Raw genomic sequence first — 26,537 nt, 5'->3', positions numbered from 1 at the left:
ATTTTGTATTGTATACCATTTTCTATGTATCAATAAATGTGCCAATTGCAAGAAATTAGAGGTCTCAATATATATAGAAGTCGGCTCGAAATTCATTTTTGGGAATAGGTGCACTGGTGCACCCAACCTAAAAAAAATTAGGTGCACAAAAAATTTGGGGGTGCACCATATAAAACAAAACCTAATTACAGATCTTGAATCTGAAATGGGAGCTAACTTCAAAATCCTAAACAAAGAATTTACTATTTTTCTGACACTCAGATACTACACTATACATTTCATAATGTACAAAAATACCTACAAAAATATTTGGTGCACCCACAGAAAAAATTGGGTGCACATGCACCCAATATTTTGAGCCCTGGAAGTACTACATGTAGAGTATGTTTCTCAACTCCTTTGAATTGCATTTTATTGTCATTTCATGACAGCCACTATTTACTCCATCAAGTGATTCTCCACCATTTTAACCAGAAACAGCTCCAGGAAGTGGAACAAGTCCCTGAACTCCCTGTCTCCTCTCCATGCTGACAACCTCAGCTCCACAGCTGTACTCTTCACATCAAACTTCCTCCCAGACTGCACCTGGAACACCAGCTCTGCCCCGCCCACTGGGTCCTCTTCTATAATCTGATTGGTCACTTGTTCCTCCAATGAGAGCCCAGGGATTGTGTCTTTTGCTAGCTGCCTGCGTACCTTCCTCCTGCCCACCCACACTCTGTGCTTGGTAACATAACTCACCAACAAATGCCTTTTACTGCCATTTTCATGACTTGTACCCTGACCGTGAGGCGCAGTGATGCTTTTTAATTGTTCATCTTGAATGGCATTATCTTCATCAACCTTAGTGATGTCATCTGGAGTTTTCTCGATGTTATGACAAGGACTTTCAGCTAACACATCTGTATCCTTTGACGAACTGTTCGGTTTTTGCTGGGTTCCTGTAGCATGCGAAAATGAGTGACCTTGGCAACTTTTGACCTCTGGATCTTCAGGACACTCCACACGTTTGACTTTCAACTTTGTTCCTGAGGAACTGTTTGGTTTTTCTGCACAAGATTTCAGAAGTTCGTGGCTCCTACCTATACCTTGCTGGGTTCCTGTAGCATGTGAAAATGAGTGACCTTGGCAACTTTTGACCTCTGGGTCTTCAGAATGCTCCACACGTTTGACCTTCAACTTTGTTCCATGTACCTCCGGACTGTGACCTCGTTTCCTGCTGCTGATATCGCTTTGTTCAACATTCTTCAACCTCACATCACTATGTGGGGATCTTGTAACATCTTCCGAACTTTCTTGGATATCTTCTGTCTTTGCAACTTTAGACTGTTCTTCCATCTTGAGTACCCGTGTGAAAAGTTCTCCCACAAAATTTTCCACTTTCTCACACCACGTTTGTTTCAACTCGTCAGAGTTGGAGAAGGCAGTTACAAAGTGTGGTGGAAGTTTAGACATCTTCATCTGTATCGGAATGACATAATCTCTTTGTTTTAGGTCAGGTGACTCATTGGGGATGCCCGGTTCAGGTGACAGGGGCTTAGGAGACGCTGTGGGAGTTTGGTGAAGGCACTGCTTCTTCGAATGCTGTCTTGGTTTAGCAGCATTCTTTAACAGCTTGGCAACCCCCCATGGCACCGAATCTGGTAAATAAGACATCTTTGTGCCAAAATTCTGCTTGGAACAAATTTCGGCTGCCTTGTTGAACTCCTCTGCAATCCTTTGTGCAGTTTTTTCATTGACATTGCCTGCTACATTGTGGCTTAACTCAAATGGATCCTGAAAGTTGATTGGCCCAATCTTGAACTGATGGCAGCTATCTGAACCCTCATTGGCTGTCACTTCCTCAGATGCATGCTGGGAAGTAGAGGCCTGATTGGTTGCTTGCAAAGCCTGTGATTCTCCTTGCACACCTGCTGTTGGGATGATCTGATTGGTTGAAACTTGGGTGATTGACAGGTGCTGCCCAGAGAGAGGAGACACCACTGAGGTTTCAAATTCAAATTTGCTGAAAAAGTGGAAGAATCCCTTCAGCAGCTCAACTGTAAAGAAAACATAGTTTATTGTAATTACATATATATCTGCTATACAAATACAGTTCCCAATATTAATGTAAGAGACACACCGTTGAATTCATCAGTTTCCCATCCCCAGAATGCATTGTGAGAACAGGGGTCAAAACCTCATTTGCATAGCAGGAAGGCATCGGAATGATCCTGGTGACGTTAAACAGCTTGTTTTCCAGTGTGTTTTGAGGTGTTGGGGCATTTTATGCTCAATGTTGATTAAAACTGAATCTGACAACAAGTAGAGAATGACAACTGTAATGTAAAGTTACAAACCACATGTCCCATGTTAAAAAGAACACAAAAACTTCATTCTCTATTTGTTGTCAGATTAGACCCACATAGTAATTTAATTAATGTTGAGCAGAAAATGCCCCAACACCTCAAAACACAATGAAAAGCAAGCTGTTTAACGTCACCAGGATCATTCAGATGCCTTCCTGTCGTATGCAAATGAGGTTTAGACTCCGATTTTCGCAATGCATTCTGGGTATGGGAAACTTGTGAATTGAAGGATACTGAGGTTGGCAAAAGAATCTATTTATTGGTAAGTATACCTGACCAATAAAGATAAAAATGGCCAAAGCAACAACAATGATGAAAAGTATTGAGTATTACTAAAATTAATTAAATTAAAAGTGTAACTTCTTCCAAAGAGATCAGAAATACATGTATGCAGAGCAATAATCCTGTCATCTAATTCTAGCCTCCACCAGATGCAGGCCTTCCTATATATATAGCTACTAAGGGTACAGAATACTGATCATAAAATTCAGCAAGAAAAGGGAAGAATAATTGGCCAGGAGAGTAGTCTGTGGGAAGATTATTATACTATAATTATAATTTCCCCTTCCGTGATCAAATCACTCTGTGGTGGCTAAACTTCCCCAGCCAATTATTCCTTCTATTTGGCTCAATTTTACATTTTTGAACTGGCAGTGTTACTGTTAGTCTGGTAGCTATAGGCACTACATGTACAACAACAGGGCTCAAAATTCAATTTTGGGAATAGGTGAACTGGTGCACCCAGCCTAAAATAATTGAGTGCACCATATAAGATAAAAGCGAAAACTAATATGTTTTATTTCTAAAGAAAAGTACTACAAGAATGATTTTACCATTTTTCTGACACTTACAATGTAGATGTTAAGAATATGCTGAATACTAGTACTACTCTAAATTTAACATCTTTTCATGACATATATGTAAACTTACATAAAAAACATTTGGATGCACTGGTGCACCCACAGAAAGAAATTGGGTGCACAGCTCCAAATTAGGTGCACTAACCTAAAAAAGTGCACATGCACCCAGTATTTCCAGCCCTGATCATGTACAATCATGTACAACAACCATTTTAGAAGAATGTTTTGTAGATACCTGGTGAGGGTGTTTTTCCCTTGGTTGGGAACTTGTCTATCTGTCTTGTGAAGGAACAGTCCCAGCCATCCACCAACAACACCTCAGTAGGGTCTGCACAGAACAGGAAAATGTAATGAGTATTGGAATCTATTTCCTTTTCATCAATCATATTAAGATTAGGCTACGCTAATTTAATTTGTTGGTTCTTAAATTTGCCTCGTCATTTTTTTCTGATTCGCAAAAAAAAGAAAAGATTCTTATTCTGAATCAACCCAAATATGCTCATATTTTGCCCCCAACAGTTGAGGAAAGTCCTTTTCTTCCTAGTTGTTACAGTTTTTTCCATCTATCAATGCAGTTATTTGATTAAAAGTTCAAAATTCTTTGTTCAAACATTAACCCAGCCTTTTGTGTTGACTTCATGGCTCTTATCATAGCATTTGGGGCTATAATAGGATGCCTAGACCTGTTTTTATTTTATTTTTTTTTTCGCCCTGTTGCTTCAAATTTTTTTCTGAAAAAATCCAAGAACCAACAAATTAAATTGGTATAGTCTTAGGTACTTATAAATTTTGTCATTTTTACATTTTTTTCCATTTCGTCAAAAAATATGGTACATGACAGTTCTTCTGCATCCTTAAAAACAATACATTTTCTTCTTTTCAGAATATCAAGAACTGGTACATAATAATTGTCATTCTTAGTCTTTTGTAAATCAATGGCAACTACACTTTGAATTTTCTAGCTGGCCAGCTTTTTTTATCACCATCATAAGTTTGGCTTAATATAATGTACATGTACTGATGTAGTCATGCTGAGTTGAAATGTGTAACTATCTATTTCAAATATCATTTCTTGTTGATGTTATAAGATTCCTACTGTAACAGTGGGGGGTTTATAGGCGCTACCAACTGACCCGGCCAATGGGTCTAAAGCGTCTGGTTATGAAGCTGGTGGTCGGGAGGTCGTGGGTTCGAACCCCGACCTGGGACCAGGGGTTTTTATCTGTTTTTACTCACTCCTCCTGTTTCTTACAGTGGTTCCCACACCGGCCCCGGGAGTTCTGGCAAAGAGTGCCGCTCCAGGGATGTCGAATTCGGAAGATTCGAGGACGAATCTTGACAAGAAAAGGGGGAGTAGTGTAACAGTGAGGGGTTTATAGGCGCTACCAACTGACCCGGCCAATGGGTCCAGACCTTTTTGGTCGAGCGGTTAGAGCTTCAGTTATGAAGCTGGTGCTCGGGAGGTTGTGGGTTTGAACCCCGGCCTGGGACCAGAAGGGTTTTTACTAGCTCCTACTGTTCGTTACACTACAATATGTCATTGAGACAAAACTCACCACACACATCCCTGAGTTGTTGTACTGATGGCAGCACAGCTTCTGTCTGTAGGTAGTAGACTACCATCCATGTCAGGGCGTAGTTAGTGAGCCGTGGCCCTCCCCCTGCACTGTTCCCACCTATCCCACCCAGCCTGGCCCACTCCCTCACCACACACACCAGCCGAGTCAGGCCGGGGTACACAGTTCTGTACAGGTGGAGCAGCTCTGTGTTGTGGAGGGCAAGTCTGGGGAGGGAGGGAGGGGTGGTACAAAGATGTATGAATGAAGTTGATATGGCATTTTTCTATTAAGACCACAACAATTCAATGTGTTGGTTCTCGGATTCGCCTCTTTATTTTTTTTCTGATTTTCAAAAAAAAAATATTCTGGTTCTGAATCAACTAAAAATGCTCATATTTTGCCCCCAACAGTTGAGGAAAGTCTTTTTCTTCCTAGTTGTTACGTTTTTTCATCTATCAAAATGAATGCAGTGGTTTCATTAAAAGTTCAAAATTCATTGTTTGAATATTAACCCACTTTTTGTGTTGAGGGTGTGGGACTTTAATAGGATGTCTAGACCTCTTTTTATTTTTTTTCGCCCTGTTACTTCATATTTCTTCTGAAAAAAATCTGAGAACCAACAAATCAAATCGGTGTGGTCTTATAATAATATATAAGAAGGAATCAGAGATTCATAGATAATTTCTAACCAGTAATTCATACTGGCCAGATTAATCATATTCTTCATGAATGGCTGAGTCTGACATTTTGACCTCCTGTCATTCTGCTTGTCAATCTCCCCCACCCCCACTCATATGCAATCAACCTACATACTAGTATTCTATCTGGACAAATAGGCACAGCTTGGCCACTCAAAACGTTACTTCCAAAATTTATTCAGAAAAACAACATTTTTTGCAAGACACCTTTACATGCCTCATTTACTTGTGCCTTCTTTCTTTGATTATTTTTATTGCATACAATAAGTTTACTAATACATTAATAAAAGAAACTATGCTATTTCAAAAAGAAACCATTCTTTAGGCCACACCAATCTAATTTCTTTTTTCTCAGATTTTTTCAGAAAAAATAAGAAGTGACAGGGTGAAAAAAAAATGGGCCAAGGCACCCCATGATAGCTGTTACGATATGAGCCATGAAGTCAACATACCAGGCTGGTTTATAATTAAAACATTAGATTTTGAACTTTTAATGAAACAAAGTTGCACTTTTCCATTGAAAAACTTTAACATCTCGGAAAAAAAGGACTTTCATTAACCATTGGGGCCAAAATATGCCTTACATTGAGCATTTTGCAGTTGATTTAGAACAATTTTTTTTAATTTGCAAATCAGAAAAAAATGAAGCGGGCGAATCCGTTAACCAAGAAATTACTTTGGTGTGGCCTTGGCAAAATTTTCACTGCTAGATAAAGAAGTACCTATTGTTGATGGAGATATCACATCTGAGTCCTGTATCCTTGTGAACGAACTTAACCACAGGACACCTGGAGGAGGGAACCACCTGCACTTTGGCACAGCCAGGTGCGCATCTCTTTAATATGTTAGCCAGCAGGGCCAGAAGTTCCTCAACTGAGGCTGACTCAATGTCCTCCATGGAGATGACATTGTCGCTGTCCAACTCATGATCAGCTGTGTCTGTGGAGTTCATCTCTGATGAGTCAACAGTCTTCTCTATTGTAGCTTCTTCTATTGAAGGATCAGTCAAATTCTGCAAAGTGGTAAGGATATAATGCATATTATCATATAGCCAGTAGCCGTCGACCAATCAGAAGGCTCCATTTCCCATGGTTTATCATGTGGGCAGTTATGCAGATAACCGCCCACTTTTTGGACCGTACCATTATACGGGGGACAGGACACATTAGTGTTAAGACTTGTACATGTACATTGTAGTATTTATCTATTAAAAATGTATTATAGTTCATTTTGAATATTTTTATTGAAAATATGGCACAAATAAAAAGGTATAAATGAAATTTGAACAGGAAAATACAAAACAGAAATTTTGACACCCCCACTAAGAGTGGTACTGTTTCAATGTCACGCAGTTACCGCAGATGATTACCTAGTAGATGATCTGTTTTTCTGTCCACACCATCTTGTTTCATGTGACATAGTTTTTTTCGTAACATATTTTTTTCACGAGGGATTATCTCACCATATACACCTTGGGTCGGGGCATTAACCCTTTATTAGTATATTACAATATCTGCACCTGCAAACATCTGCATACTATGACAAAATTTCTATAAATTTGTTAACATTGCAAATCTTGAATGTAAAGAATAGCTTTGGTTTTATCAACATATATGTACTAGCAAGTAAGTTGTTAAACCTTTCTTACAAGTTTACTAAATGTATATATCACAGTATAGCTGTGAATTACAGTGTCTTTTAACTTCAAAGGTAGCCTGGGTACCATCCTACTTGTATACCGGGGCTCCCACACTCGCTTCCCTAAGAAGTAGTCTGGAAATGGTTAGATCTGAACAGTCTGGCTCGGTCAGATTTTGCCCCGAGTGTGCTGATTGGTCCCTCCTGTCTTGTTCATTAGCCTAACGTCCTTCTCAGTATGTGGTGATGCTTACATGTATCTCCTGCCTGCTCAGCAGGTATCACTGACCAAGGAAAGGTTTGTTTATTTATCTTGGACAGAGTGTAGTAGCCATTGAGAGACACTCAGTTGTCATGATTTTGCTAACATTCATTTGAAGTAACAGAGCCACAAAGAACATCTTGCTTAAAGAAAACTACAAGAAATTGTTGTACTCAAGGTAAATTTGTGGCTGTACTTGTCATTCATAAGCAGCAACTTTTTTGCCCTTACCAAAACAGCACATGGCCATGTGGACTTTGTACTGATGGGTCATCTACTAGTGGAAGAGGCTCCGCCCAGCCCTCCCCATGTGGCCTACCTCATTATGTGATATCATCACCAAGCGAAATAGATACAAGCGTTTCCAGACTACTTCTTAGGGAAGCGAGTGTGGGAGCCCCGGCATACAAGTAGGATGGTACCTAAGGCTACTTCAAAGGTTCTTATTGCAAATGAAAAGGATGCCTACAGTTTAGGCCATGTTGATTTGATTACTAGTATATGGATGACATTCGAACGCACATGAATTTTCGGCCGTTTCCAAAAAGAAAAAAGTTTTCAACCAAACTGTAAATTGTACAAAAGAGTTGCAAAATGAGCAAATACATACCGCAAGTTGCAAAAAAAAAAAGAAGATTGGAAAACAATACCAATGTCATAGAATGCCAAAATCAAACAAAAAAGACAAAAATGTAAAGAAATAAATTTGAAAAGTACATGTAGATCATTTGCCATACCATACTCTCAGGCCTCGAAATTAACTTTTTTCACTATTGTCCCAGAATTGTCCCGAACATAGATTTCAATTGTCCCGAACTGAAGATGGACTGTCCCAGCCTGCTTTTCAGAAAATAAGTTGATGACAAAAATAAGAAAACAACAACTGAATTTGTACAACTTGAAGTCCACTTTATTAGTAAATGTAGGGAAATACATGATAATATCATGGGCATGGCACCGTCCCTGATATTTGGAATCCCTGACTGGTCAAATTTAAATGTTTGTCAGAGTATTATATAATTTATTTATAGGCTGCCAGCAGTCTGCAGCAGGATGGATGGATCGCGTTCCCAAATGACGTGGATGGTCTTAGAATTTTCCAATTGCCCCAAAATTGTCCCGAAACGTAATTTGAATTGTCCCAAGCTGAAAATTTAGTGTCATTTGACACTGGGACAATGTTAATTTCGAGCCCTGACTCTGTGTCATTTGTTCAACCTTCATGACCATGTAGATTTCATATTACGAAAGCAACTTTTTTTTTGCTAAACTTTTTCTTTATTCACACGCTCGCATCAGTTTTGGGGTTCCCGGAGGATGTCATCCATATAATCAAATCAACAAGACCTTTAATAACAGAACTCAAGTTATGGAGTAATATACCAAACTGTTTTTTTTTTTTACCTTGTCTGAACCACTGCTTGGCGTTGCAAACTGGTAGTCAAACTTTGAGCGTCCGAAGTCCAGGTACAAGTCCAGGTCACATCCCGGCCGCCCAAAACCATTCACAGACGAGCCGAAGGGAAAAACTCGACAAGCTGGGAAAAACTCCTGAAACACTTCCCGTAGGAGGGTGCAGACCAGATACCTGACACGGACTCCCTCTGGTGAGATCTGGTGGTACTGCATCAACATGCTCATCTGATCATCAACCTGTGTGGATACATACAATAATATGTATATTTGGGTTGCAAACAAAACATTTGCCTGGATGCCAGACCCTTAGCACACTGGACACAAAATATCTCAGTGAGCCTGGGTCTGGTAGGGCCGGATAGACAGGTGCCACTCGAACGCTGACGTGACAGTATCTGAGCGTAAGGCCCCATTGGTGGAACAGCAGGAAGCAATTTTACACCTCTGCTACAACATGTATGATTGGTTAAAAACTCCCAGCTGTATCTTTTATTTGAATGTTCACCAGCAGATGAGATAAAACTGTAGATAAGGTTATTTTGTCCTGGTGTGTTAGAGGACTGTTACCTATTAAACAAACAGGAAAGCCTCGGTTGTACACTACTTCTACTGTTAAATTAAGTTCTGCAGCTGTTATTTTGGAAAATAAACTCCAAATACATCAAGAAAATTGACTGGGTAATGATTAACTGTTGAGCCCAAGATTGTCTCCTGCTGACCAATGGTGGTACCATGTAACAGGCTACCTGTGGTGTGAGGGGTCATCAATCACAGCTTCTCCTCCCCATGGCTGAGAGCCTTTCACAAGTCGCACAGCCAGACCCAGGCTCACTGAGATATTTTGTGTCCAGTGTGCTATGGGTCTGGAACCCAGGCTAACAAAACATAGAAGAACAGTAACTTCTGAATAATACTCTCTATGCAGTATTTCCAAATTGCAGAACAAATTTTAGACAGTCTGCAATATTGTATTCTGCAAAAAAGTATTTCTACCACTGATTAGGCCACACCAATTTAATGTTTCTCAGATTTTTTCAGAAATAATCAGGAGCGACAGGGCAAAAAAAAAAAAAACAGGCCTAGGCACCCCATGATAGCCAGAAATGTTACAATATGAGCCATGAACTTGATGAAGTGAACATACCAGGCTGGTTTATAATTAAAACAATAGATTTTGAACTTTTAATGAAAGAAAATTGCATTGTTACACTGAAAAACATAAGAACTACGAAAAAATGGAGTTTTTGCAACCATTGGGGCCAAAATATGTCTTTTATTGAGCATTTTGCAGTTAATTTAACCCCAAAGAATTTCGTTTTTATCAAATCAGAAAAAAATGGACAGGGCGATCCGAGAAGCAACAAATTAAATTGGTGTGGCCTTATATACAAAAAAATCCTTACCGATGGCTGACCACACAAGGCTCTGAAGACTTCCTCTTGCTCTGAAGCCTGCCCGTCTCCTGTCCCAGCCTGCCTCTTGTGTTGGCGTTTAGGGGAGAAAGTCTTGAGTTCCCTGGGTTTGACTGTCAGTTCATGGTCATCCAGAATGTGGGGAGATGTCTGAAGTACAGTCTGGGCTCTGTCCTTGGTACTGAACTCAACAATGGCATAGGCACCCTGCAAATAGAAGAAAAAAATTTACAAATTATATAGCCTCCATAGCACACCAAACACTGGGGGTTTTGGGGGTCTTCATGGGAGCTTTCATGTGCTATTTTCTCATCACAATATAGTTACATAGCCGGCCTGGTTGAATTCCCCCCATTTTAGAACTGGGCTAATCAGAAAACAGCCGAAGACCACCAAACCCCCAGTTCTATAAGCCTGCTACAGAGGCTACAAATTGTACAAAAACAGTTATTATCTTCAACTTATTGGCCTTTCATATGTAATTATAAAGGTTTGCTTGAATGATATATTTTTCGTTGGTCAGACCAACTTCCTCCATACCACGTACATAGTCATTCTGTACTACTACATCATACATGTAGTCCAATGCCAGATTGTCCAAAAGTTACAATGGAAGTCTGGTTTTCTCACTGTTGGCAACGCATGGAAACTTGTCAGAAGTATGTACATGTTGATAACCCCTTTATATAATATAGTCATACATGCACCTGTGCTGTCAGTCAAGTAGTGTCACAAATTGAGTTGCTCAGATATGGTGCAAGCGATTTGTCGTCTTCCGTAGTATATCTATAAGTGTTGCCTCCTTATGTACCTATTTTGACTTTAAGCATTAGGCGACACTGACCTAATTTTATGGATGACATCCGCGCACGCATTGATTTTTGCCTGTTCTCAAAAACAGAAAAAAAGATCACGTCCTCCGAGGCTCTGGCCTAGCTCTGGGCCTGGTAGTCCATGGTAGTTAGCGAAAATAACTCTGGAGGACGGCACCCAGGCTACAGAAGCTCCACTCTCAAGAACTCAGTACATGTACAGTGCTGATTCATAAATTCCGCAATAAGCCAGCATGTGCCGGCTTGTCGTATTAGTCACTACACTGTATGTACTGCCACAAATTCATAATACCAGCTTTGTATTCCTGTGGTTTAGGCCACACCAATTTAATTTGTTGGTACTCGGATTTTTTCAGAAAAAATATTATGAAGCGACAGGGCGAAAAAAAATAAAAATAAAAACAGGTCTAGGCATCCCATTATAGGCTTAAATGCTACGGAATGAGCCATGAAGTCAACACAAAAGGCTGGGTTAAAGTTTAAACATTGAATTTTGAACTTTTAATCAAACCACTGCAATGATAGATGGGAATCAACTGTAACAACTAGGAAGAAAAGGACTTTCCTCAACTGTTGGGGGGCAAAACATGAGCATTTTTCAGTTGATTCAGGACCAGATGCAATTTTTTTTTTTTTTTTGCAAATCAGAAAAAAACGAAGAGGCGAATCCGAGAACCAACAAATTAAATTGGTGTGGCCTTAGTAACATTATTATTTTTGACCAGAATTTTTTTTTCGCCCACGCACACAAATTTGGGGGTCTTCAGATCTAGAGGGTGTCAATTAAGTCGGTGTGGCCTTTAAGTCTATATCCCCCATGCAGAACCCCATAACACATACCTTGTCTTTGTCCATGAAGACATTGGAAACACTGCCGTAGCTGTTGAAGTAGTCAGTAAGCTCCAGTTCAGACGTGCCCTTCCTGAACCCTGTGATGAACAGACTCCTGTCTGCCTGGTTCTGACGACCCTGCTGCAGGCTCACGAGTTTCTGGTGACGCTTTCCAGAGTAGTGGGCCTGAAGAGTGGCCGCTACGGGGGGAACATCAACAGCAGGGGTCAAAATATACTTTTTTTTTCTCAGGTTGCCCCCCCCATGCCCGTAGCCAGGGGGGGTTCGGGGGGTTCGGAAGATAGATTGCTGTAAAATTGCAGCCCTAAGCTAGATTGCTGTAAAATTGGGAAATGTCACTTTGAATGCAAGAAAAAAAAATGATAACCTCTACACCAAGCAACTTGGCATCTCAAATAAGTCTCACATAGCACTCTAAACATTTAAGTTATTCCCCAACACAAATTCAACAGCATCAGATAAAAATAGAACAAAACATAAAACTTCATAACGAAGGCCAGGACTTTGGGAACTTAATTTTATTATTCAATTGTGAGTTTTGGAGAATTATAAATCTTCATCCATGTCATCTACTGAGGCATGTGACCTATTGGATAACACAACGACTAGAAAAGATATCGGCTTGAATATTATATTGTTACTGTCTTTTGTTATGTCTATGAATACAAAATTATACAAGGGCTTGGAGTGGACTGTCAAAACAAATCGCCCCCCTCCCCAAATTCACGAAAACAAACTCTACTCACCAGACTCTACTCTGACATCACACAGCTCACAGACATGCCGTGGTTTGTGTGAGGGTCCCGCTCCTGATGCCATTATTGTTGTCGGGTTTGACAAGCTGGAGACTAGAAGTTTCAGCCGAAAGCAAAACTTTATGAAAACGTCATCTCAACGTTACGCACATGGAGTTCAACTGGTGACCTCGTTTGACCCCATTCTCGTATCCATGTCTCACAAGACAAATGGCCTGTTCCAAACAAAATTGGAGGGGGTTGAAGAGCTTGGATTTTCTTTATCTGACTCCCCTTACATTATTATCTGAGTGCCTTGACCACCTTTCATTGTATGTATATTCAGGTGCCTTGGATCCTTGAAAATTTTATGCAAGTGACTTGACTACCTATAATTTCATCCAAATCTAGGATTTCTTTCTTGTAAATCCCCCTCCAACAAAATCAACCACCCCTCCTCAGTTATTTTTTTAAGGCCCAATTTATGGAACTTAACCCAAACTGATCAATCATGCGGCAAAAAAATGTTCATCATATCTGATGTAATTCATTTTTATATGCAATATCAATAAAACGAATCGTCTAGATACAGAAATCGCTACTTCTGTAAATAAGTTACCCTGGGAACGAGAACGACGTAGAAACCAAGATGGCGGCGCCCATGCTGAGGAAAGGGGCGGTGTTGCGTTTGTGTTTAGAGAGAAATCATGGACTGTCAGGAAGATCGTCGGTGTTCTACAAGTTTATGAGGCGATGTACGACACAGGCTTCAAATTCAGACACTGTGGAGCCATCCGAGCACGAAATTTCCTCAAACGGACTCAACGGTTTGTAGAAATGGGGAGGGGGGCATCACTATTTTATTTAGGTGTAGTTAGTTTCTGTTCCATTTTATTACATTTTTATTATTCTGTTCCATTACACAGTTGACGAGACCAATGTTTTGACACGTCATTTGATGCTACATATTATTGTTAGACCATAGTATTCAAATGCATGGTAATTCCTTTGCCTTGCTTGGCCACAAGTGTTTTTTTGTTTTGTTTTTTTGCAAAATTATAATGAACTTTAACGTTAAACATTTTGTAAATGTTAACAATGTAAAAAAATAGTAGAAACAGATAAAAACCCACTGGTTTGAACCCACGACCAAACCCGGGCACCAGTCCACACGCCGACACTCTAACCGCTCGGCCGAAAAGGTCTAGACCCATCGGCCAGGTCAGTTGGTAGCGCCTATAAACCCCCCACTGTTACACTACTCCCCCTTTTCTTTTCAAGATTCGACCTCGAGTCTTCCGAATTCGACATCCCTGGAGCGGCACTCTTTACCAGAACTCCCAGGGCCGGTGTGGGAACCACTGTAAGAAACAGTAGAAACAGATAAAAACCCACTGGTCCCGGGCCGGGGTTCAAACCCACGACCAAACCCAGGCACCAGTCCACAGGCAGACACTCCAACGACTCGGCCAAAAAGGTCTAGACCCATCGGCCGGGTCAGTTGGTAGCGCCTATAAACCCCCCACTGTTACAACAACACTATACTACTCAAAAATTACATTGTACTCACAACTCATCAATTTTCCCATTCCCTTTTCAACCCCAGATGTTCCCAGCCCGGGGTTGGACCTGCGCAGATTTACAGATCTCCAGGATCAGCGGAGACAGGAGGCCCTGCGCAGCGTGCTGGTCAGACACGTGGGGAAGGCTACTGAAGAGGAGCTCACCAAGTTCTGCTCTCACTTTGGGGAGGTCCAAAACTCTTTCACATACGGAGACAAGGTAAAACTAAAAAGGCTGACATTTGCTTTGGAACAAATGTAGCGGATGGCTTCACCACATTTTACGACCTGGGAAAGAAGGATAAACACAAGAGAAAACAATTCTTTACATTGATATACATGTAACTATAGTATAAGGTGACAACAGTTGGATAGCTATCCACTTAATTATTGGTTAGGATTTTTAATTGCATAATGCAAACTGTTGATTTCCAACAAATCCAAGATAAAAAGAAGTGTTTATGCCCCGTATTCCAATGCTGGAGCAGGAAAGCTTGACATACCTACACACTTGAATGCAGTTAATACAGTCAATATGGCATGGCTTTGTACACGTGTTAATTGAGTTAACCCAATTGTATCCCAACAACCAATCAGCAAGAAGAATAGAGGAAAGCTGCCTGCCTATTGGTTGCTTGCTCTGCATGCTATTCTGATGACTCATGCCCAAATATTCAAAAAGTCATACCACATCAACCTGACCACGACCAAGATTATCAAGTTGACATGTACATGTATACAATTACAGGAGCAGTACACTTTGCTGGAGTACACGTCCAAAGGCTCAGTCCACAGTCTTCTGAACACGGCCCACTTCAGGTCTGTACTGGAGGTTGTGCCCTACAGGTCACGCCTGCTGTCCTTCCGCACCAGTAACTGGATGAACAGCTCCAGTAAGAAACACAGCGTGGGGGAGATGACAGCAGAACAGAGGTTCTCCATCCTCGCTACCAAACTCTGTGCAGCTCAGTCTGTGAGTACATGAGTCTTCGTCAATTTCAACTGATTTTTCCAGTTCCTTCACATGTGATTAGTGTCGACGTGCGCTCAGCTCCTTTAAGCCTCGGTCACAACCCGCCGTGCGTGCCCATGCGTTATATTGGGAGGCCACGTCTGCTACGTTTTTCTGAAAACGTAGGGAAGGAGTGGTGTCAAGGCACGTCACTCGCACGGATGCGCAAGGTGTATAAGAGTGTGGTCTGCACGTCACGTCTGGCCGTCAGCGGTTGTGTGCATCATTCGTTGCACAAGTGGTAAGTGAGTTGTATGTGCTTACAACGTACGGTCTCTGTGCTATTGCCACTTTACTGTAAGGAGGTTGTACTCACACATGCTGCTTAAGTATGGTACGTACGGAGGTGGTACTCACAATGTACGGATGCCCTATGTTTGCCCACGTTTTTGCACGTAGACAGCACGCAGTTGCACGTACGACGGGTTGTGGCCAAGGCTTTAGTGACGCTGAAGAAGAGTGACGGGTGTCACTTGAAACGTCCGGAGGTTATCTCCATTATTTATCCAGTAGTAGTTTTATTTGAAAATACATGCCTGAGGGCTAATATATAACTGCATCATGAGTCAATGTATAGGGTATACAGACAGTGCAATGGTAACAAAGTGGAACAAGTTACTATTCTAAAGATTACAATGAAATATGATCTAATCATTTTGCGTTTGATCTCTTTTATGGAAGCAGTAGAAGACAAAGTGTTCAAAAATGCGAGCAGGCCAAAAAAAACAAGGCGGGCCCAAAAAAAACAGGTTCCTACATTTTAAAATTTTGACTCAATCATTGTACAAATGGTTTTGATTCAGTAGGAACATGACATATACACAGCCAGCATCACATATCACTGCATCGAAGTAAGAAACAAAACATTAAATCAGAGCCTTGTCTTGTCTCCTCTCTTTATAGTTATCTGCCATCCACCTTCCGGCGTGGCAACAGACATCTTTGCCCATGTTGACCACTGTCAGAAGGCAACAAAATTTCTTGTTTTTTTTCCAAAATCAGGCAAAAATTAATACGCCTATTGATGTCATCCATAAAAATTACTTGCTGTAGCCTCACGTTTCTTTTCTACCTCCACAGATGGAGGAACAGATGCGAGTGTTAGTCCGAGAGACAGAGTTATCGGAGGGAGAGACGCGTCTGAGGTTCCTGGTCTGCTCTCTGGTGGAGGACGCCATCACAGGCCATTTCCCAGGATGCATTGTGCACCCCTTTGGCTCCTCTGTCAACGGCTTTGGCAACAAGGGCTGTGACCTGGACATGTACTTGAACCTGAATGTGGAGGAACACAAACCCAAGAAGGCAGGTTTATACTGCTGGAATTCTACATACTAGTACATGTATGTCTTTATGTCCGAAAATACATTTTGCATAACACAGGGCTCTAGCCAGCACCCATCTTTCAATAGACCCATTCGACTTTCACAGATCTTGCTTACGTCACAGGGGGGTCATTTCAAATAGAAACTACGTCACAGGGGGGACATTTCAAATAGAAACTACGTCACAGAAGGGACATTTTGAATAGTTCCTTTCACGGATTGCATAAACTATATATGTCACAGCACAAAATAACCTGAAAATGTTGTATGGAATGCCACCATACAAAGTTGGTGCCTGTTTTCCTGTCATTTCTGCATATATTACCAAAAAAAAAGACACTTTTGCCGCGAGCGCAAGCCACGTTCCATTTCCGCCACCTAGAATTGTGTTCTTTCCAAATGTCCCCTCTGTGACGTAAGCAGTTTATGCGATCCGTGAAAGTCAAATGGGTCTATTGCAGGAACTTTGTGGCATGTGACTAACAAATTTCAAACCAATCCATCAAACTTGGGTAAAAAATAAGAAAAATGAAAACATCCGAAGAGCCACCAACAATATTCTCACTCTCAGCCCCATGATTTGCCTCTCGAAATGTGCAAAATTGCATTGAAGAGGCTTGAAAATGCAAAATTTGTCCATGGACCCCTCTCCCCACTACATGAACAATGTAGATTGTGAGTACTCTCCCCCAGCTCTTATTCTGAATCTGGGCTGATGGAAAAAAAAATTTCGAGCTGGCTAAAGCCCTGCTGTAACAGCTGTTTGAATCTGTTTCTGTATATGTTTTATTTTATTTTATTTTATTCACATGGATTTTTGAGCATTGGATAGGAAGCACTTATGTGAATCCGCTGCTCATAAAACATAATACAAAAGTAAACATAAAGATGACATAAAGTATAGCATAAACATAAAATGAAAGTGGCTGGCGCACCAATACCTATAGCATAACATTAATGAGATTGGTCAAATCTTCCAGAGGGATGAATATAGTTAAACACAATATCAAAGACACGGCAGATAGTAGGGTATGGGAGGGAGGGGCTACCTGTAAGAAGTAAAGTACATCTGTATATATAGGGGCTACTAGATAGACAAACAAAATATATGTACCATAAAAGTATAAGGGAAAAATGCCTTTTGTGCAGTGTTGAGGACACTAATGCATAACATGGAACTGATGGTGAGTTCAGCACCAAGGAGAGGTCCAAGGATAGCCGCCTTTTGGCCTTCCAGCTTCGCAGGCACGCAGCGTGGCGGCAGCTGGCTACATTACACTGATCGACTCTTTACACCTAACCCTTGAGGGGGCAGTCACCCCAGTTTAGTTTGGGTCTCAATTCGATTCTGCATACCCTCAACTCCAGCGACCGTCTCTTTCAGGAAATAGTTCTTAAGCCAAAACACTGTGTTTGCAAATGAGGGATATCCCTCTACTACATGTAGTAGCTACAAGAACAATAGAATTTAAATTTCTTTCACCTCTCACATTTTAGTAAATTTTAGGGGGAAAAAGAATTTTTCGATGAAAAATGAGGCCAAAAATTGGCCATTTTCACGTGGAATGAGACCCATCACCCAGAATTTAGCCACCAACATGACTTATATGGTCAGAAAGAGAAAACCCTTATGTATTATTAAGAAAAGTATAAAGAAAATCCTAACACTGAGATTATCACAATAGCCCGTCGCGCGAGGCATAGCAACAGCACCCCAAGAACGCATAGGCGGAAGGACACCCGGAAGTAAGCCTCGGGCCCGAAATCAATTTTCACCCAAAACACGCCACTTCTTCACTTTCCAGCCAAAAATTGTTAGTAGTTAATACCATTTTGCAGCAGATTATGAGAAATGTAAAGTTACTCAAAGACGAACCATAGGAACCCCTTTGTCCCTTTTTTTTAGCACTACCTCGGACCCTGTCGCGGAAGAATTGGTGTGTGTACCGTTGAACATCTAACTCTAGACATTGCTATCTATGCTGAATGTTGTTGTTTGAACCCTACAGAAGAAGTCTTTCCCGCGGATGGAGTATGAAGTGAAGACGGTGCCGACTGAGAGAGCGGCGACTCAGAACCTGCTGTCCACCGTGGGACAGGGTCTGGCAGAGTTCGTGCCCAGCTGTCGACACGTGCAGTACATCCTCAACGCTCGCTGTCCATTGGTCAAGTTTATGCACGAGGCAACGGGCATACAGTGTGACCTAACATCCAACAACAGGTATTTAAAGTCCACATGACACCAAAATATGACCTTAGAGGATTGTAATTGACATAACTAGTATTAACTGGCTAACAGACACATTTACAATAAATATGCATGGTTCTCCTGTTACATTCAAAATTTTAATGCCCTGCCTTGGAAAAGTCAGCACAAGTCAGTCCTGGCAGGCGATTTGCATCTCTACATTTTATTTTTGCATGTCTGCATTTTTCCTGAGCTGATGTCACCTCTGGAAAAAGCACAGAAATGCAAAAACTAAACATAAAGATGCAAATAGGGATGCCTGAAGTGGGAAGCTTGCTAGAGAGTCTCCAAAAAATTCACTTTTAGAAGGCCATACAAGCACAATTTCTCAGTCATGATGATGGAACAAACTTCAAGTGACGTTGTTGTATGTACACTTCCGATATTTGTATGTGTTTTACGGACTTTTTTTGGTGTCGTTTGGTCTTTAAAGTCATCCAATGCAATTTCAGGGAGGCAAAACAATTTAGTATATGCCTGATACACTCACTGATATGTGATACTGATACTGACATCTAATGCTATTTCTTAGCACATTTAAAACAAGCAACCGTCAATGATATGATTGAATCAACTTAATGACCATAAAATTGACTTAGAAAATCCAGTTGCCTGAAGTTGCACTGGGGACCTTTAATAAAGAATGAGAAAAATTATGGATATTCTTTTAGCAGTGCTGAAGCTTCAAATTACTCACTCACTCAAATTATTTTATGGGATTAATATTTTTTTTCCTCACAACCCTTCCTATTTTGTTCTTAATAAAAATAAATTTTATTAAAATTAAGGCCACACCAATTTAATATGTTGGTTCTCAGATTCAGCTCATTTTTTTCTGATTTGCAAAAAAAGGTTTTCCATCTATCAATGCAGTACTGTAGAATTCATTGTTAAAATATTAACCCAGCCTCTTGTGTTGACTTCATGGCTCCTATATATCCTAGTATTTGGGGCTGTAATAGGATGCCTAATCCTGTTTTTTTTTTTGCCCTGTCGCTTCATATTTTTTGTGAAAAATCCAAGAACCAACAAATTAAATTGGTGTGGCCTAAGCACAAATTGTCAACTGTCACCATTTCATCTGACCCTGATGACTTATTTCAACCCTTCCTCTTTAGCATTGCACTGAAGAGTAGTGAGCTACTGAACCTGTACTCCCGTATCGACCCTCGCGTCGCGCCGCTCGTGTACGCCGTCAGACACTGGGCACGTCTGCACCACGTCACCAGCAACATGCCGGGAGGATGGATCACCAACTTCTCCCTCACCGCGCTGGTCATATTCTTCCTGCAGTACACAGACAAACCTGTGGTTCCTAGAATTGATGCACTGAAGGAGCTAGCTGGTAGGTGGCGCTTGTGTACTGCAAGTTTCTTAATGATACAGTATACTGTGTATTATAGCATGTTGGCAGAACATACTGCGCCTGCAGTACACAGACAAACCTGTGATTCCTAGGATTGATGCACTGAGGGAGCTAGCTGGTAGGTGGCGCTTGTGTACGGCAATATTCTTGATGATAATCGTACTGTGTATTATAGCACATTGGCATAAGGTCACACCAATTTAATTTCTTGGTTAACGGATAAATTTACACAGATATTTTAAAGAAAGTGTAATGAATACTGTACACATACAATACATGTAAAATGCTACATTTTGTAACTCACATGCCTGTATCAGGCCTTTTTTCTTCCTATTGTCCCAGCACTGTCCCGAAAAAAAATTTCAATTGTCCCCAAGTGAGGATGAACTGTCCCAACCTGTTTTTTGGCAATATTGTATGACCTTAACTTGAAGTCAACTTCATTTTGCTATGTTCACTCCCAGGCGCACTATAAATAATTGCAGAGTGGACAGGAAATTTGGGGGGACTTTTCCAGATCCAAAAGCCAGGACGTGTGCCTGATAAATAAAAGAAGGGCTGACATTCTGATGCTGATTATTTTTCTATTGTCCCAAAAATGTCCCAAAGTGTCTTTTTAGTTGTCCCAGCCCAATTTTAGTGGTCAGTGACCATTGGACAATCTTTAATTTCGAGTCCTGCTGTATGTGTTGCACTGTTCTAAATGTTCTCTCGCCCACAGATAAGACAGACACGTGTATCCTTGAGGGAAATGACTGCACACTTGTGAGTGACCTGACCAAAGTACCGCTGTCGGAAAATACAGACAGTATAGGTACGTGGGAACAATGAGTACAGATGTTCTTGGATACCAGTAGATCCTGCAGTTTGTAAATTAATGCAATACTAGAAGTAACATTTGCAAAGCAAATGCATAATGTTTACCTTCGGACATGGTCTTATCTGTTAATTCTTACTCAAACACATTCACATACATGTAGTATATGGTGACAGGAGTAGAGCAGACCATGAAATCGCAACATTATGTAACCCAACACCAGTCACCATGGTGACAGACGTGAACAAATCATGTCATTGGTCAGGTCAGAGGTTAGTGTTTGGAGCAGAAGAGGAGGAAGAAACTGTGTAAAAACAATATGTTTTCTTTTGGTGAACATAATGATGAACAATTCCAAAAACAACTGCTAACAGTAACACACATCCCAGGAAAAATTCACATCTTGGAAGGAAAGAAAAAATGTTTTGTTAAATGTTGATGTATAAACACTTGCATCAGTACAGTAGTTTTTGAAACACATTTGCACACAAACATGCACATGTACACACACATGTGCACGTTTACATACTACAGTACAAAGTAGTACACACGCATGCACACACACACACACACGCACATTTCACACTAATCATATGTCAAACACAAAGCGTTATCTGCTGAACTTTCCTTATTATGTTTACCGAAAGAAAACATATTGTTTTTGCTCTGTTTCTTCCTCTTCTTCTTCTCCAAACAGTGACCTCTGACCTGACCAATGACATGATTTGTTCACATCTGTCACCATGGTTTCTGGTGTTGGGTAACATAATGTTGCAATTTCATGGTCTGCTCTGCTCCTCTCACCATATACCAGTAGTACATGTATGTTGTGAATGTGTTTGAGTAAGAACCATGTCCGAAGGTAAACATTATGCATTATTTTTTGCTTTGCAAATGTTACTTCTCTAGTTTTATTTATCCCACAACTGTACAAGATTGTATTGTGATTTAGCCTTACTTTGAAGGTCTCATTGGTAGGTTGGCTATTACCACAAGGTTCCTAACTTTGTCTATGATGTTTTGCAGATGACCTTCTCCTGGAGTTCTTTGAATTCTACAGCAACTTCAACTTCAGGAACTGTGGGCTGAACCTGCGGACTGGAGAAATACAGGAGAAACAGAACTTTGATGCCCTTTATATACAGGTCTGACGTTTTTCTATAATACATAAGGCCACACCAATTTAATTTCTTGGTTAATGGATTTTTCTAGAAAAAAAAAAAATAAAAATAAAAACAGGCCTAGGCATCCTATCATGGCCCAAACTGCTACGAAGTCAACACACCAGGCTGGTTCAAAATTTAAACAATGAATTTTGAACTTTTAATGATACCACTGCATTGAAGGATGGAATAACTGTAACAACTAGGAAGAAAAGGACCTCTTTTCAACTGTTCAGGGCAAAAAAGGAAGCGGCTGAATCCGTTAACCAAGAAATTAAATTGGTGTGCCCTAATGTATAATTATGAATTGATTTATGTTATAAAATGTATAATTTAATTTCCATTAAATTTAGAAAGCTTGACATGCCTTAAATTCATCATAGTTCAATAATACAAATTGAAATTAAAAATGTGTTTTTCTGTTCTTGTAGAACCCGTTTGAGCAGCAGCTAAACCTGAGTAAGAACGTCAGCATGCATCAGCTGGAAAAGTTTGTACAGTTAGCCAGGGAGGCTGCCTGGATGGCAGAACAGCCCGACTTCCTCCAACCTGAGGTTGGTCCAAAAGGTGGAGTCACTCCCTGGGGACTCGTGTCCATTCTGTCTGGGTACAACAAAAGGAAGAGGAGACTCATGGACCAGAAGGAATTCACTCCAATATTGGACTCCATAAAGTCGGGAAATTCCACCAGGAATTCTTCACACGGCAACGTGGGACCAAGAATAAACATCACGGAACCGGTCAGGTTCAAGTCTGTGTTAAAATCTGCAAAGTCCAGGGTGAACAAAAGGACCAAGAACGGAAACAAGAGATAGTGTACTGAGAGATCTGCAATTGTTATATATATGGTATATAATCACTATCATGAAAGTTCATCTGTGTTGGTAGTTACATGTTTAAAGTTAAAACTTTTGGTCCAACACAAAAAGTTCTCTCACCTAGAGCTTTCGACCAGTCACTCTGGTCTTCCTCAGTAGACTGACCCAGTGAAGCTTGTCACATGGCTTATTTGAAGTGTGACGTCAACACTGGGTCAAAGGTATCTGGTAGACGACGTCAGCCCCCGTCGCGGCCCCCGTCGCAAAGAAGCCATGTGACAAGCTTCACTGGGTCAGTCTACTGAGGAAGACCAGAGTGACTGGTCGAAAGCTCTAGGTGAGAGAATTTTTTGTGTTGGACCAAAAGTTTTAACTTTAAACATGTAACTACCAACGCAGATGAACTTTCATGATAGTATACAGTATATATAGTAAAAAGTTCAACTTCATTCCAACACACAGTTTACAGAGAGATCAAATTTTCCGCCACCACTGTCGCCTTCATCAGGATAATTAAAAGACCAATCACTTCACAACGTGATCTCATGAGAGTTACGGTTTACCAACACGTGACCTTATTCGCACGTCATTAATTATCCTGATGAAGGCGACAGTGGTCGCTGAAAATTTGGTCTCTCTGTAAACTGTGTGTTGGAATAAAGTTCAACTTTTTACTATGATTACTACCAACACAGATGAACTTTCATGATTATATGGTATTAGTTGAAGTTACTCAATATTGGAACAGATTCAAATGAAGAAATCAGTTACAGCGTAACAATTATTTGTACTGGACCCAGCTACAGTGATGTTTCATTGAAATAAGCCATTCATCAAATTGTGCTCTTAACTGCAAACATCAGCCAAGTTCTAAAAATCAGACATTAAAGATGTCAGCAGATGTACTACACACACATATACACACACACACACGTACAAATGTACACACACAGACATACACACACACGTCCAAATGTACACACATGCACACATGCACACACACATACACACGTACAAATGTACACACACAGACATACGCATGCACACACACACATGCACACACACAAACATACACACACAAGTACAAATGTACACACACACACAGACATACACCTGCACGTACACATACAGACATACACACACATACACATGTACAGACACACACACACACACACACAGACATACACACAAACACGTATACACACACACACACACACACACACACACGTACGCGCACACACACACACACACGAACACACACACACAAAAAATGCCATTTAGAGCTATTATCCTGCTACGGGCAGTATAAATATCATTGGTCCATATAGAATCTTCCAGATATACATGTATATGTACATGTATGTTGCTATTTTGCCACCAGGAGGTCCACTGTTTTAGCCAAAAAGTAGTTCTTTTATAAAGGAGACTTGGAGAATCAGGATAGTGATGGTAAAATACAAGGGAATACTCGTAAAAAAATCTCTGGTTCACCCAACACTACTCTGTACATGTATACTACCAATATGTTTCTATTAAAAACAAATTGTTGCATAAGTCGTGCACAGTGCCAAGACTGTTTTCCTCATACCGGTAACCCACTTTTTCGTAGCAGGCTTATAGAACTGGGGGTTTGGTGGTCTTCGGCTGTTTTCTGATTAGCCCAGTTCTAAAAACGGGGGTAATTCAACCAGGCTGGCTATGTTGTCTATATGCAATCAGAAGATAGCACATAAAAGCTCCCAAAGACCCTGAAGACCTCCAAAACCCCCAGTTTTAGGCATGCTATGGAGGCTACTTTTTCGACCTGTTTCACAACCAACTGCCATTGCTAAATATGAAGACTTCCAAACTTTGGAAATAATTCATCTCCTTGGGTAGGGTGGATTATGAACTGAGAGCTTATGCAAATAGGATTAACCTTTAAATGGGTCAGTCTGACCAATATTTAACCTCCTTGGTCTGACTCAGTCAGCAAGGTTGACATAATAAGTTGCTGAACCACAAATGTGACTATAATGTTATAACATTAGGCCACACCAATTTAATTTGTTGTTTCTCATCAGATTTTTTCAGAAAAAAATATGAAGCGACAGGGCAAAATAAAAAAAAAAACAGGCCAAGGCACCCCATGATAGCCGGAAATGTTACAATATGAGCCATGAAGTCAACATACCAGGCTGGTTTATAATTAGAACAATAGGTTTTTAACTTGTCATGAAACAAAATTGCATTTTTACGTTTGAAAACTTTAACAACTAGGAAGAAAGGGACTTTCTTCAACCATTGGGGCCAAAATATGTCTTTCATTGATCATTTTGCGGTTGATTTGGAACAATTTTTTTTTTGCAAATCAGAAAAAAATGGACAGGACGAATCCGAGAAACAACAAATTTAATTGGTATGGCCTTATATGTATATATACTACTTGTACATCGGATATGGTCTGGGTGGGTTCACATGACCTAAGGTTACTATAGGACGTTGCCCTTTGACACGCGCTGGGGTCAGTGCAGACAACGGTCATTTCGGGATCCTGGTGGACAACATCCTCTTCAGCCAGACCAATACTCCACGCCAGAGGTCAGCCGATTCTACTGCTTTTCATCAACAGGTAATTGTGACGTTGAGTTTTATTCCGTCAGACCCGATACAGAAGAATTATCAAGGGCAAGTGACAAATGCATGTGAAATGCATGTACTTAAATGGTTTAGATGCTTGCTACTGTGCGCAACGTTACTGGTCTAGCCTAGTATCCAGTCTTACGTGAGTGGGGTGTTCAAGCAGGTTGTGCCTTCGGGGGCTCTAATAGCTTCCCACGCCCAGTGCAACAGGCCGTCCCGGTAGGAGTGTTACACAGTTTGCTTGGGGATTTGGTTTCCCCCAACACTCAAGTTCTCGTGAAGTACACACCGGGAAACCTATGTGAGGCGGGCGGGACAGAGCTCTGGCGGCCCCGACCACGATCAGACTGGATACCAGGCTAGTTTGCTACTGGTCAGGAGGTTTCTGATTGCTGTACATGTTAGCTACTCTACACGGGGATGTCACAATTCAGATATGTTGACCAAGGGGGTTCTCTTGAATCTGGGTGTTCGTCTTTCAGAAACATGACGAATGTGGTGGTGTAACGTTTATCCACAGCGAGTATACGTCGAGCTTTTTCTGGACCACGAACATGGTTAGTTCCCAGGATCGAATTTCCCAACGCGAGCTTAATTACTGCTAAGGCCACAGCAAGTAAATTTCATGGATGACAGCCTCCGCAGACTTCAAATGTAATGCGAGCGGGCAAAGAAAAAACAAGGCGGGCCGAAAAAAAAACAAGGTTCCTACATTTTAAAATTTTGACTCAATCATTGTACAAATGGTTTTGATTCAGTGGGAACATCACATATACACAGCCAGCATCACAAATCACTGCATCAAAGTAAGAAACAAAACATTAAATCAGAGCCTTTTCTTGTCTCCTCTCTTCATAGTTATCTGTCATCCACCTTCCGGCATGGCAACAGACATCTTTCCCCATATTCGGCATGTTGACCACTGTCAAAAAACAACAAAATTTCTTGTTTTTTTTCCCCAAATCAGGCGAAAATTAATGCGCGCGCTGATGTCA

The 26,537-nt window shown here is 40.8% G+C and overlaps 2 protein-coding genes across 2 annotated transcripts; one reads left to right on the top strand and one right to left on the bottom strand.

Annotated features, from left to right (window-relative positions):
- Positions 1 to 366: 366 nt before the first annotated feature.
- On the bottom strand, positions 367 to 12,805 carry LOC109474348 (speckle targeted PIP5K1A-regulated poly(A) polymerase-like). The gene is made up of 8 exons (XM_019774641.1): positions 12,625 to 12,805; positions 11,867 to 12,057; positions 10,185 to 10,400; positions 8,781 to 9,018; positions 6,188 to 6,398; positions 4,765 to 4,991; positions 3,444 to 3,536; positions 367 to 2,039 (listed from the first exon to the last, which is right to left on the bottom strand). The coding sequence occupies exons 1-8, from the start codon at positions 12,695 to 12,697 to the stop codon at positions 439 to 441; spliced, it is 2,850 nt and encodes a 949-aa protein (XP_019630200.1). The 5' UTR covers positions 12,698 to 12,805; the 3' UTR covers positions 367 to 438.
- Positions 12,806 to 13,255: 450 nt separating this feature from the next.
- Positions 13,256 to 22,951, top strand: LOC109474345 (poly(A) RNA polymerase, mitochondrial-like). The gene is made up of 9 exons (XM_019774639.1): positions 13,256 to 13,439; positions 14,219 to 14,394; positions 14,923 to 15,147; positions 16,267 to 16,488; positions 18,518 to 18,729; positions 19,875 to 20,101; positions 20,844 to 20,936; positions 21,966 to 22,084; positions 22,534 to 22,951. Exons 1-9 carry the CDS (start codon positions 13,262 to 13,264, stop codon positions 22,915 to 22,917), a joined length of 1,836 nt encoding a protein of 611 aa, XP_019630198.1. The 5' UTR covers positions 13,256 to 13,261; the 3' UTR covers positions 22,918 to 22,951.
- Positions 22,952 to 26,537: the final 3,586 nt, after the last annotated feature.

This window comes from Branchiostoma belcheri, unplaced genomic scaffold, assembly GCF_001625305.1.
Source record: "Branchiostoma belcheri isolate BF01 breed outbred unplaced genomic scaffold, Haploidv18h27 scaffold302, whole genome shotgun sequence".
Classification (NCBI taxonomy): domain Eukaryota; kingdom Metazoa; phylum Chordata; class Leptocardii; order Amphioxiformes; family Branchiostomatidae; genus Branchiostoma; species Branchiostoma belcheri.
This window is presented reverse-complemented; position numbering and strand designations above follow the sequence as displayed.

Coding starts and splice junctions, on each gene's coding strand:
- LOC109474348 (XM_019774641.1), bottom strand. CDS start 12,697: ATGGCATCAGGAGCGGGACCCTCACACAAACCACGGCATGTCTGTGAG. Junction 12,058..12,624: donor TGATGTCAGAGTAGAGTCTG/GTGAGTAGAGTT, acceptor TTCCCCCCGTAG/CGGCCACTCTTCAGGCCCAC. Junction 3,537..4,764: donor ACAACTCAGGGATGTGTGTG/GTGAGTTTTGTC, acceptor TGTTCTGTGCAG/ACCCTACTGAGGTGTTGTTG.
- LOC109474345 (XM_019774639.1), top strand. CDS start 13,262: ATGGCGGCGCCCATGCTGAGGAAAGGGGCGGTGTTGCGTTTGTGTTTA. Junction 15,148..16,266: donor AACTCTGTGCAGCTCAGTCT/GTGAGTACATGA, acceptor CTACCTCCACAG/ATGGAGGAACAGATGCGAGT. Junction 22,085..22,533: donor TTGATGCCCTTTATATACAG/GTCTGACGTTTT, acceptor CTGTTCTTGTAG/AACCCGTTTGAGCAGCAGCT.